The following is a 13,397-nucleotide window of genomic DNA, read 5'->3' as shown; positions in this document are numbered from 1 at the left end:
TAAGGGAGGAGCGTGAATCTCGAGAGGAGACGAGGTGTAGTAAGAAATAGGGAGGAAGGAAGGAAGGAAGGAAGGGGAGAGGATAGAGGAAAGAGGTGGGGAGCATCTCTTTTTCTACCATGGCATTCCCTTTTTCTCTGACTTCAAAGAATCTCCCGGTGAGAAGGAATTATTCCTCTCCGCTCAACCGTACTGCTTAGTTACACCACTGTTTTCTCCCCACTAGTCCTCTGCCTCTGCAACCCCCCACAGCCACATTTACTTGTTGCTTCTAGAGAGAGTGGTCTTGTAAATGGTTTGTTACTGGGTCTATATGAAGGCTTTTAGCGATGCCATTATAGCTCATGCATTAATTAATTACTGGAAGTCTACTTTGCATCATGTCAGTTGCTGTTCCTCTTCTGTTCCTCTCGCTCTCAGTTTTGCAGGATTCTGTCTTGATTTTCTTCAAATAACATTGGGAATTACTCCAGATCCCTGGAGATTAACATGAAGAAGGCCCCAACCTGTAAGACCAAGTAAGGCCCAATAAAACCAAGACAAATAGTCTTTGTGTTAAGGACCTGAGCTACCCGCCAGTCTTTGTCTACTTTTTTGTAATCCAAACAGAGAAAGAGGGAGAGTAAGGTATTTCAGTTGTGGCCCGTTCAGGCTGAATCGGTGATGGCACAGGGCCAAGCGAGGATAGAAACATCAAGAGGTCAGCTGGCAGCCAGCAGCTCCAGGTGGGCTGTGAGCCTGGCTGAGTCCAACCAGCACTGAGATATCTGCGTCCGTGCTGGCTGGTTTGATTGGTGACTAACCAGTGAACTGAATGCATGAATGAACCAACAAATTTGACACAGTCACTGAGTACCTGGCTGACTTTTTTACCGACTGAATAGATTTATGAATGGCTCTTTGATTGAACAAATGCTTGGCTAGGTGGCCAACTGTGAATGGACAGCTGACATACCGCATACTGCATGTTAATAGACTGTGCCAGCTGGGCAATTAGCCAGACCTTCAGAGATGAGAATGTAGTTGGTTATGACCATTTCCCTCCCATTAAATGAACAAATACGTGTATCATGTGCATGCGTTTCGATGCGTGTGCTATGACTATAGTTTTGTAAGTTGTTTTGGATAAAAATGACTAAATGAACATTCACTATACTAAATAAATTATGTTTGAAGAAGCTGCTCAGCCCTTTCAGTGCCATCTTGACAGCCTGAAAGTTCCTGCTAATACATTAACAATTTATAGAGCTTTCTAGACTTCCTGATGTTGACAGAAGCTCTGAAAGCAAGCCTCCGGGCCCCGAATACTCCACAAGAGAACAGAGGCTGAGGGCTTGGGGAGTCTCACTGTGCTTAGTTAGGAATGAAAACTAACAATTAGAGCTGCCAGGTTTTGTAAAAGTCACGCTGTTAATTTAGTGTTTGATTCTATTTTTCCCGCTTCACTTTGTTGACAGGAGACATAAAGTGAGAAATGGCAGGTATTCTTTTCATCCAGTGCCTAACTTTGTAACTAACAGACGTGCCACTTGCCGGGGGGGGGGTTAGTAAAACAAGAAAGGTAAGGAGATGTCTGATTTAAGTTACATCAGTACTGTTTGAACAATGGAAAGGTGGAAACTCGGCGCACAGTGTCTACGTTTAACTTGAACGTCAGATTCTTGTGGATGAAAACGTCTAATTCAACTTAGGCAGAATGTGTCGTTGGAAAGTGGCGGAGTTTCGGCTGCTTTAAAGCCAGCAGGGGTACAGGCACGATGGGGGTATCAGGGCATTCAGCAGGTGTCGGTGGGGCGTTTAAGGGTTTCAGAAGGGTCAGTCTCCCAACGCTTGGTCCTCGCGGTGACAGCGAAAACAGCTCCATGTTCACACACACTTGCACAAATCTCCTGAAGATTTGCCCAAGTCTCTATTTAAATTGTCTCATGGTTTCCCAGGGTGACCTCCCCCCTCTATCCACTACCCCAGCCCGCCCCTGCCCTTCCCTTTTTTCTTTTTTTTTTTATCCTGCTTTGTTGAAACGAGCCAATCGTGCGTTGGCTGGTAACTAGGCACCCTATTTATCAGTAACCAGCACCAACAATAACTGTAACCAGACACCTCCTCAGAGAGAAAAAGTCTGAAGGAAAGTAGAGAGAGTTGGAATGAGACAACAAAAGCAAAAGAAAGAAACTGAAAGTCAGGGATTTCCAGAAAAGAATAAGTTCAAGTTCAGTTCCACTTAAATTAGTTCATTTATTATTTACTTGATATGTTTCTGTCTTTCAGTGTTGATTTGATGGATCTTTTAAGCTGCCTTAGAAAATTAAATTCTAATATTTTACTCTACCAAAACAATTATGTAATTGAACAGAATGAGAGAAATACAAACGTGTGAACGGCCGCCAGGATGAGCGAGGGAAGGCAGCAGCTAAATGACAGAAACGCAGCGAAAGACGGGATCTAGTGTCAGTGTAATGGATACGTGGGTGCTATTAGGCCATTCATGGCTGGGTAGCTCTTAAGAGAGCGGTGCAGGGCCGACCTGTGAGGAGGCTTTTGATCGCCGTGCACCCCCACCAAACCAACTATTTGTCCACTGTTGGCTTATCACACGGAATCAATGCTAGAGAGAGTGGGTTAGAGCAGGAGGGGAGGAGCAGTGTGTGCATATGTGCAAGCACATATGAAGAAGCAGCTTCTTCAACATAACATAAGCAACTGTTGCCAGCTGCTTAAGACAGAGAGTGTGTGTGTGTGTGTGTTTGCATTCCTTGATATGTTTGAGTGATTCCCTCCTCTGAAGAACAAAAGACCTATTTGACTTTTCACCTTTCTGCAAACTGTTTAACAAATTGATGAATTGATCAGATCTAGTACTACTAATACTGATCTATTATCTATTAGCTCACTCTTAGTAGGATATTAATCGTTTATTGCTTACTAAAGATACTACTTGTTGCTTTTCTTCTTAAGGTGTCAACTGGCGCATCCTTTTAACAACTATTAACATATTGTCCTTTATGTATATCTCGCACACCCCAAGCACAAAAAAACTAGTACCTATAGATGATAATTTACAGATGCCACTGAAAACTATTTATGTTATCAGTTAAAGGTCTTTTGAGGAAAACGGTTTTAACACGTTTGAAGGTAGAATCTCCATATCCAGTGATTAATTAAAAGTGACAGTTAAATTACGTTTTGCAACAGAACACTTCAATTAAACTGTCTGTCAATTGTCAAGACCTAGAAGCTGTTCTTAGATCATTTTTCTATCTGGTTCATTTACCTTCAGAATGTGTGGGGTAAAACTTACTACATCACTGCCTAAAGGTTTGTTGTTGTCTTTTTTTTTTTTTCTCCCTGCTATCACAGTATCTGGTGGAAACGGAGCCAGACGACACCTGGAAGCTGTGACTTTTGAACCTTTAATAAGAGGAAGTGGATGGCTTTAACTCGATTAGCCGGCTCAGGAGAGAGACAGACAGACACGTGGGGGGGAGTGGGGAGCGAGATAGAGGGCTGACACATTTAACAGACAGAGATCTCAGAGTGCTCTAGTGGAACTGCTAAGTGGATTTAACAGTGCTTTAAAATCAATTATGAAAACAGTGCTGCAATGAAAGTGATTCAATAGTGCATCTACATGTAGGGAACGAATGGTGCTTGATAGTGACCAGTTAAAGTATGTGTGTGCTTTTTCTGCGCCCGGTGCTGGTGTTATTCTCTGAAACTTTACAACTGAGTTTGTGTGAGGAAAGCAAAGCTGAGCATCACATGAAATTTCTTATTGGTTTACTACGATTAGCTGGCTTAATCCAGTTTGCTCACGTGTTGTCTTTTATTTCATATCTTCCCATTTGTACCTTTTTTTCTATCCCAAGGGTGTCATCTCAAACTTGTCAAACACCAGAATGTGATGTTCTACCAGCTGCCGATTGTATCAATAGAAACCTTGTCACAACAACAAGCCCGACGCCCTTTCTCTCTCCATCTCTGCTTTCAATCTCATGTCCACATCTGCTCTTTACTGATCGAGGTCTGTCTGGTATCGCTGTGATTAATTACCTGCTTTGGCAATAGTTTTGCAGGCAATGAGCTAACAAGTGCAGTAATACCAGTCAGGCCTCAGGCAATATAACAAGCCTGGCGTTTATTTGGGCTCATTTTGCATTGTCTGGCCTCCTCATCCGGGCTTGTTTAGTATTGTCTGGGCAGGAACAGTGGCTCTATTCTTTTCACCCCTCTCTCCCAGGGATCGTAAATGGGACATAGATATTCTACCCGGGTCAGTTCTCGGACTGGCACTCGATGCCCCTGAGTGCTCTGGTTAAATACAGCCAGTGAGGGCACTTGAGGAAGGCTTGTGAACGTCCATTCTGCTTAACGGTGAAGGTGGAGGAGAAGTTGATACGCTGGAGCAAGCTGCTGAAGTCCCTCCTGAGCCAAGCCAGAGATTTCAGACTGTGTCACATCGTGTGGATATTTCCTACCCCTGTCTGCACTGTACTGACTCTCAGTGTGAGTCACTGTGTAATTTACTGAGAGTGTTGTCAGAATCCTTTTCAAAGCATACACTGCATCTGTGGTTTGCGATTTGCAGGGGGACCTGATGTCCAGTGTGCTGTCGTCCCACCTGTTAGCGCTCAGCGCCGTTTGATTCTCTCAGTTGCTGATCCTGTTTCAGTCAGTTTGCCTGCGTGTAATCCCACCTGTTCTCCAGCTGTAGTTTGGACGTTATCCTTCTGACAACCCCAGCGCACACCCACACATCCACCCAGCAACCCAGACCTCACCCCCTTCCTCCACTACTCACTCCTAAGGGTGAATGGAGTCCTCTGTGTGTCTGCTGCCACTCTTTCCTCTATGAAAGCTTAGAGAAGGAAAAAAGTGGCAGGTTAATCCCGCCAGCATGATCATGAGAGTGAGAGCAGGATGACAAGAAGATGAAGACAAGAAGAGGAGGAGGAGGAGGGTGAAAGACCGGTAGCTCTGTGGCTTGTTTGCCTCCCCTGAAGAGCTGCAGGTGTTAGAGGGAAATTAGACTGTAACAGCTGTGTGTTTACTTGTAGTGTATGTGTGGCGGCCTAATGATTGGTCACACATGAACACCCAAATGACACCTTATCATTCGTTATCATTCCCCTTACCTTACTCACACTGTTTATGAAATCACATACGCTATAAGATTCTCCCATCCTCTGGCTGCCTCTTGCTCCCTTCGCCCCTATCAAACAGCCACAGCAGTCTTGTAATGTCCATCGGGTTTATTTCCATGTGCTGTGTGAGTGCTCAAAGCTTCGACGGACATGCAGTACCTGAGAAAAATATGGCCGACAGCCTGTGGAAGGAGATGAGAGGGGCTTTCGCTAAGTGCTTCCAGACATGAGCAAACACACATACACACACACATGCATCAACGGGTGAGTGAGAGCAGATACGGGAGAAGCTCTCCTGTGCTGAGTGCAAGGTTAGAGAGGTTGTAGAGTGGAACTGGGGCTCTGTCAATACCTGTGTAAAGCTGCGATTAAAGCCATAGAAAGGTGTTCATGGCTACTTGTGGAACAACATAGAGCCTTTAGATTTATTTGTTACTACCCATAAATCCCAGTGTATCTGATATATGTCTTTTTACCTGCTTCTTCTGGCATTCCTGTGGTTAATAATCCACTCTGGGTTTACCCATGTTTGCATTTATAATCACTACTAGTTAAAGATCTGAAAACATAACAGATAATGGGAAGATGTGAAACGGCTCTGGGCAGTTCACCTTTAGAACAGATTTCAGGGACTGATCCTCGTTCTGCTCCATTCGTCTCTGTCTTGATAGAAAGACGAAGAAGAAAATGGGAAATAAATGAATGTGACAGCGGTTTTTGTAGCAGACAATAGTATGCAATGTCCTGTTGTAGGATCCAAGCGTTTAGATCACATATTTCACTCTTTACCTATTATTATAATGTGTCCTCCAGGCCCTGAAGAAATGTCCCTCTCGCACTAATCTCTTTTTTCCGTTCATCTTCTGTCTCTGCACAAGCGGCTCTGTGTCTTTTGATTGATGGTGCTTTGATTGAGTTAAGTTCTTTGTGATTTTTTTGCGGGGTGATTTCCCTCTGCTTCAGCGCACAGGATGTCTGTCAGCGTGTCTGCAGGCTGCTGATATGCAATCTGATGTTGGCACTGGTTGCCATGAGAGAGTGAAAGAGAGAACGGGAGATGAGACTTGACATCTTGTTGGACTCTGAACACAACACTTGGTGTTACTCTTGTGGGGGGGGCTTATTATTTTGGGCAAGTTTCCTATCACTGTGATATTTCAAAGAGAAAAGAACAGAAAGGAAAGAGAAGGAGAAATGCTGCCTGACTTCACTTCTCTCGCGTCTAACGTCGGGCTCTTTGTTTGCTCTTCTTGATAGGCCAAGAGGTGTTCAGGTGTCTCCAATGAGATGGAAATGTCAGTTGAATTTCTGCCCAGTGATTGGCTAGGAGCCACTCAGGTTACAGGCTTTGTGTCGATTCAAATGTTTGCAACCTTTTCTTCTAAACTGGCGGCAGAGAGGGGGTGAAAGGAAGGAGAATCATTCCTGCAGCACTCTGTGATTTAAACATATCTCACAGGAGATTTTCATTGGCTCCTCGGCTGTAAAACTGTAATTGTGCTGTAAAAGTGTGAAAAGGGGTGAAAACATGTCAGAAAAAAGTGATTACAGTGCTCTGTCTTACAGGTTTCCTGCTTTTTTAACGTCAGGACTCCCCCCAGGTTGTAACATTTTAAACTCTCTTACGTTGTGATAAATGTCAGCTGAGCGTGGCTGTCGGCTAATGAAAGGAAGAAGACTGGGTGAACGATAGTTTTAAAAACAAACTGTAAAGAAGGACATTTAGGATGGGTCAGTGTAACCAAAAATAAAACACAGCAGCCTATTTTACCACACATGGACGGAGTAGTGAAGTGTGTCTCTCTGGTGGGCTGGTGTACTCTGTGAAACCTGTTGGTGCTACAAATGTCCTGTTTGTTTTTGGTTGATTTACTGTCCCCCCTCTCTGTAACTGACTAAACAATGTTGTTGATTTTACACTGTGCCGTAAGGGAGGGGGTCGGCCACCATGAAGTCCTGTATGAAGACTCTTTACAAAAAGGAATCGTCAGCAGGAAAAGAGAAACTCTTTCTCTTATTTCCCGACATGTGGACGTTTACACCATTTGTAATGTTGTTATTCTGTTCAAAAAGGGTCTTAGATGTGCAATATGCATGATAATAAGTTGCTGACAATGTTATTACCAGAGACAGAAGGAAAACAGTATAGTCAGGGAAGCCAATTCACAGTTTTTTAGTTTTAGTGTCTACATGTGTGTATGGTCATTCACCCTCATACACAAACATAAGCGTGTCATTGGTGGGGCCTGCCTCGCAGCTCATTAACAGCTCTTATCACCTCTGCAGCCCTCACCTCACACAGCACAGGCCTGAATGTGTGGCCTGCTGATAGATCTTCTTTTGTATCGTCAATAATGAGTCCACCTACAATGCAAGTGTGTTTGCGTACGTACCACAGTGTTCACTAAACTAACATAATCTAATGAATATGTACCATAATGCAAATATATTTATTTTGATATAAAATCTAAAAATCACCAGCACAAGTTAATCACATAATTTATTTTGTTAAAACAATTAACATTAAAACACACTCTGTAGTAAGTCTGTTGAACCCTACTCTGTTTGCTTTTAGTGTAAATGTGTGTATATGTAGATGTGTATGGTGGCATAATTACACACAGAGGAATGTTGTTTTCCATAGTGTCTGCTTGTGACACACCCTTTTCCACAGTCCAGCCCATCCTCTACGCGTGTGTGTGTGTGTGTGTGTGTGAGATCCCATGCTTGCAGCTGGTGGTCTCTATAAATAGCATAAGCTAGGATGCCTCTGGAAAGAGAAAGAAAATAAACAACTCCTGCATCTTGTAAAATTATGTCACCATTTGTGAGACAACACACTGCTTTGGCTACATTTGGCGCTGTATTTTATCCACAGCCATTGCCATCTCTTGCTCAGCACTGCCCTGACTGTTTCTGCCTCATCAATTCTAATTCACGCCTTTCCATGACGACGTGATCTTCATTCAACGTCATGTTCTGTCATTTATAGATCCACCCAACCATCCAGTGCCCGTCAGTATCCCAGCGTTGCAAATAGTTTCCAGTCGCAGTGATCATGTTTAGTTAGGCCAAGTGGTGACGGATGATGTCAGGACCTACTTCATTACACGCTCATTTGATGTTACTCTACTACTTGTTTAATGTTTTGACTGTACATGTGTCTGAGGGGAGAGGTAGAAGTTGATTTCCTAATTCATGACTGCATCCACAATATCCTGCACCTTCTCTGCCACACTGTGAGTCAATGCAAGATATGTGTATTTGTGTGTGGGAACTATCAGCTGGTTAATCTCTGGTGATGGTGGCCGGTGGGATAATGCTGTGGTCTCAGACACAGGGAGAGACAGGTGTGGGGTGCGCCGTAGTCAAAAAAACACAGTAGGCAACAGATACTCCTCCTGCTCTGTGTTGAATGAGCACCTCTATTCCACTGCATCACAGCGGACTGATACAGCACAGCTGCTGCCGGTGTCACTGTCCTGCAGAGTGACAGTGTGTCTTTTCTTGTGTGCTTTGTGTCACTCCATTATCACCCATGCACTTTGATTTAGGCCGCTTCACTTAACTAATTGACCCTCACGTTGCTTCCCATTGTGAGTTATTCATACTAGTTGGAGTTGAAGTGGTTTGCAGTTAACTTTAAGCTGGTGTGGTGAGCCAGCCTGTCCACACCATGCTCTGATTGAGTGTGCATCTGTTTTAGTGTGAGGGGAGTTTAAAGTCCTAAGAAATGGCCTCATCTTTGTCAGAGTATGACAGGGCACCTGTGGTCGAATCTCACCAAGACAATTTCACCCCTAGACCGACCTACACATACAGACATACCACACTCAAGTACTCAATATGGTGCAGCAAAGCTGTGCAATCTGACCCATCTCATCTCCCTGCACCGCTTCAACAATATTATCCCCTCTGTGAATTTCATCTGGCCTCACCACCTGTTGTCAGCTGTATTTCATCCAGTGCATGCCCTCTGCTGCGCATAGCCTTCTGTCTCCCTCCACAGGCACCAGAGGTGACAGTTGTGCAAGGAGTAGGTGCCAGTCCAAACCCTCCTCAGGGGCTGAAATGCTACACTGATCCAATTACTCTCAACTGGGGCTTGAATCAGACTGTATCCACACAGACTCCTTAATTCAGTCGAGCTGCAGCAGTATCACACAGTCAAACTAATCTAATCTGTTAATTTATGGCATAGGCAGTGTGGGGGAGACTGAATGAATATGGTTTAGAATAAGGTTTGCAACTCTTTCCCGTCTCTTTCCTGTACAGTCTGAAGGGAACCTGCAGCTTTTGTAAGTAGCCATCAGAAAAGAGTTGAAGACCACTTGGCAGGTACGTTAGAAGTCATCTAGAGCCAGGGTTTGAATTAACTGATGGTCATTATATTTGAGAAAGCGAGAAAATGGTGAGTGTAACATGATGTATCCAAGTATAAGGCACTAACATGGAGAAATATATACAGTAGACACCACACAGGAAGTAAATCATTACCACTGTATTATACTACAGTTTCTTTTGAAAGGACTTTCTCAGCTTTCTCCTTATATTCACCTTCTTGTAACTTTAGAAACACCTTTGCATTGCAAGTGCAGGTTGTTGTTGTTACCTAAATGTGACCTTCCGCTGCTTTGTTGATATGAACTGTGTCTCAGAAAGCATTCACCTTGCTGAAACCTGGCCTCATGTCTACAGGGCCTTGTTACAGTACTTTGATCTTTGTTGGCAACTATGGCTGTTTTTACTCTTTTGTATTAATCTACAGTAGATTGATACCAAACTAATCTGTGTGCACGTCATAATTGTATTTCTTTTATCCTGTGGCCTTGTTACCTTTAAGTACGTGTGCATCAGTCAAATATCTACTCTGTCTTTTTCACAGATGGTATTCATCGTGTTGTGGCCATGTGCACGCTGCGTGTCACCATCATCACCGACGACATGTTGACCAACAGCATCACTGTGCGGCTGGAGAACATGTCCCAGGAGCGATTCCTCTCTCCGCTGCTCAGCCTCTTCCTTGATGGCGTGGCAGCGGTGCTCTCCACTAAACGGGAAGCAGTGTTTGTGTTCAACATCCAAAATGACACGGACGTGCAGGGCTCCATCCTCAATGTTACCTTTTCTGCGCTGCAGCCTGGTGGTGCCCCAGGCAAAGGCACGTACTTCCCCTCGGAGGAGCTGCAGGAACAGATCTACCTCAACAGGACTCTGCTCAGGCTGATATCCTCTCAGGAGGTAACACACATCTATATACAGACACATAAATGAGCCAAATAAACCTCAAAAACTGATCTATTAATGCGACTTTTTCATCTCTTCCTCAGGTGTTGCCGTTTGATGACAACATTTGCCTGCGTGAGCCCTGTGAAAACTACATGAAGTGCGTGTCAGTGCTGAAGTTCGACAGCTCCCCTCCGTTCATCGCCTCCGACACGGTTCTGTTTCGGCCTATCCACCCCATCAACGGGCTGCGCTGCCGCTGTCCCGTCGGTTTCACAGGGGACTATTGCGAGACTGAGATCGACCTGTGCTATTCCGGACCATGCAAGAACAATGGAAAGTGCCGCAGCAGAGAGGGAGGATACACCTGCGAGTGCCAGGAAGAATTCACAGGTGAGTTGTCTACATTGGTTGTCTAGCATGCGGACCTAGTCATTGTACTGCCAGCATGCATCTCATTGTGGAAAAGAGAAATATAAAAATTTCAGTATTAGAACTAGATATATACAGTATTTATTTGGTAAAGAAACATTTAACCCTGTCTTTTCAGGCCTTAACCAAACTTTATGCAGCTTTATACAAGTTATACCTACAAGATAATACTCTGTGTATGTTAATGTAACCACATAAAATGCATTTCTTTAAAGAAAACTTCAAAACTCTGTTGTCAGTAGTACAAGGTCTCTCATTGTGTCTGACAATAGCTTTATTGAATGAATGACTGAAACTGCCAAACAGCACTGACAGGTTGTAAAAGCTCTCATCACCTGAGGTCGACCCCGGAGCAGGAAGTGAAAACATGCTTTGTAATACTGTACTGTAACCGGCACACACACACACAAACACACCTACACACATGCAGGACAACAGATTTATTGCTTTATTGTGCTGCAATGGAAGTGATGGTGCAGAATGCTGACTGTACTGGTCAAACTGGATCCGTCTCAAATATCACTTAGTCCATTAACCAAAGTCACAAGTGCTTCAATAACACCTCTGCGACAAAACTTAGAACAATCAGTACAGAGAAATAAAACTGGAACTTAAAGCTGCACTATTCAATATAATACACATGTACAGTATGTTCATGAGAATGTGGGTTATGATATTCCTCTAAATAAAGAATTGGCATTGCAAATGTTGCTGTCTTGGCAAGAAATGTGAAATACACGTTTTTGTCTACAATAAAAATCAATATGGTGGCTTTTACCTAGTTTTTTTTTTAAGTTCCACCTTTTTAAATAAAAGAACAAAAAGTGTGATTGTGTTGAGAGTGTCAGGTAAAATCTCCACAGCATCCACGCGGTAGTTTGAACTATGGGAAGACTCTGAAGCTTTCATCATTCCCACTGAAATCACTGTTCAAAATATTTCCCCATGTCAGTGATCTCCCTCCCCTCTTCTACATCTGATACCTCTGTCTGCTCCTCTTTTTCTAACTAATAGAGCCTAGAGGACCTCTGACAGCCTTCCCCTCTCTGTCTGTATCCCAAAACTCTAGCACTCCTCTCCTTCTCTTCCTGCGTGCTATCTGATGTAATTACCTGATTATACCGGCCTTTGCCACTCACTGACCCTCTCTCGCCTTCTTCTTCTACTACTCCCCATGTCCATTTTCTGCATTCACCCAGCAGATTTCCCTTACCTACATCTCAGTGCCCCCCCCCCCCCCCCCCTTTGAAGGTCACAGTTCAACTACAGATAGTCAGGGCCCATCAGGGGTCATTATAGGAATGATGACAGCAAGGAGGAGGGCCACCCGGTCCTCCTTGGGTTTCCTACATTACAGGGAAATGGATCCTTATAATTCCCCCTCGGAAAAAAGGATTATGCTGAGGAGAGAAGGGTCATTAGCTGGTTCCAGGCTGTGGTGTTGGGGGTTCATGTGTGTGCTGGGTGGAGAGATGCCGTCTGGACAGCGATGGACACACAACACTCCATGGGACACAGAGACAACGATTACAAATAATATTGCAGTCAGAAAGTAGTCTGCTAGTGTATTAGTGGAGGAATTTTAATGAGCCGAGCCAGGAAACTGGGCCCAGGTAGCTGACTTTGGACAAAGCCAGAGCTACATAGTAATTTAGGAGGAATTTCCTATGGCAAGGCCCTGTGCTGTGAAGAAACTGAATAATTATTTCATATGAAATAATATTTGAAATCAACATGCAGACTTGTAAAGTCAAGTCTTGATGGAAAAAGTTGGCTCACAATAGATGTGGAAGGGAAACCTGGTGCACACAAAGAGAACTCCAAAACATAATGTGGACTGTAGGAATGCAAAGTATTCATTATAGAGCACATGCTTTCTCTAACTTCATAAAACGCATGCTGGAGTGACGCTAAGAAGGATTTAGCTGGTCAGCTTTTATCTGATCTTTATGATTTAAAAGTGTCAGTATGAGTTCAGCCATGGATTGGACTTAATAGAGGAATGTCTCATCCCTGTTTTCAGCATTTTCCCCTTTTTTCTTTGGTTCTCTCACTCACTCTGCATTATGCTTTTGCCCTTGTCACTCTTTCCATGCTCCTTATCTCCTACTCTCTCTCTCGTCTCTCCAAATATGGCCAAATGACTTTATGAAAGAGCGCCGTGCTTCCCAGAGGGCCTATAACGAGGCCTAGCCATTGTTCCTAATGATTAGATGGAGGGGTCTTATAAATATAGGGTTTATGCAGTTTTTTTACTTGCAGACTCAAAATGAGAAAGCACAAGTTAGTTGTATAATTATGCTTGACATCTAATCAAAGGCACCTTGTAAAAACAACTGGATTCCAATCAGCTGATACAAAGTCTATTTTTCAGTCAACGGTGGACAGCATGCTTGACAGAAAAAACTAAAATGATGATAAAGTGATGAACTCTCATGACAGGTAATTTATCATTCACATGTCACTGTGTTTGTGATATGCAGTTCATACCCATGATGGCTCCTATTCAAACCAGACCAGCAGTAAAAGTATGAACTCCAATAAGAAAAAAGTTAAAAGAATTAGTTTGTTATTGCACTGCAATACATAGAACAGTGG

At 43.6% G+C, this 13,397-nt stretch overlaps 1 protein-coding gene across 7 annotated transcripts in view; it reads left to right on the top strand.

Annotated features, from left to right (window-relative positions):
- The window catches only part of celsr1a (cadherin EGF LAG seven-pass G-type receptor 1a), a 64,970-nt gene that overhangs the window by 18,034 nt on the left and 33,539 nt on the right, over positions 1–13,397 (top strand). For all 7 annotated transcript variants that reach the window (XM_026361833.1, XM_026361835.1, XM_026361831.1 and 4 more), the window contains exons 2-3: positions 10,027–10,382; positions 10,472–10,760. In XM_026361833.1, coding sequence (XP_026217618.1) covers positions 10,027–10,382; positions 10,472–10,760 — 645 coding nt within the window. The remainder of the gene's footprint in view (positions 1–10,026; positions 10,383–10,471; positions 10,761–13,397) is intronic.

Source organism: Anabas testudineus, chromosome 23 (assembly GCF_900324465.2).
Source record: "Anabas testudineus chromosome 23, fAnaTes1.2, whole genome shotgun sequence".
NCBI lineage: Eukaryota > Metazoa > Chordata > Actinopteri > Anabantiformes > Anabantidae > Anabas > Anabas testudineus.
This window is presented reverse-complemented; position numbering and strand designations above follow the sequence as displayed.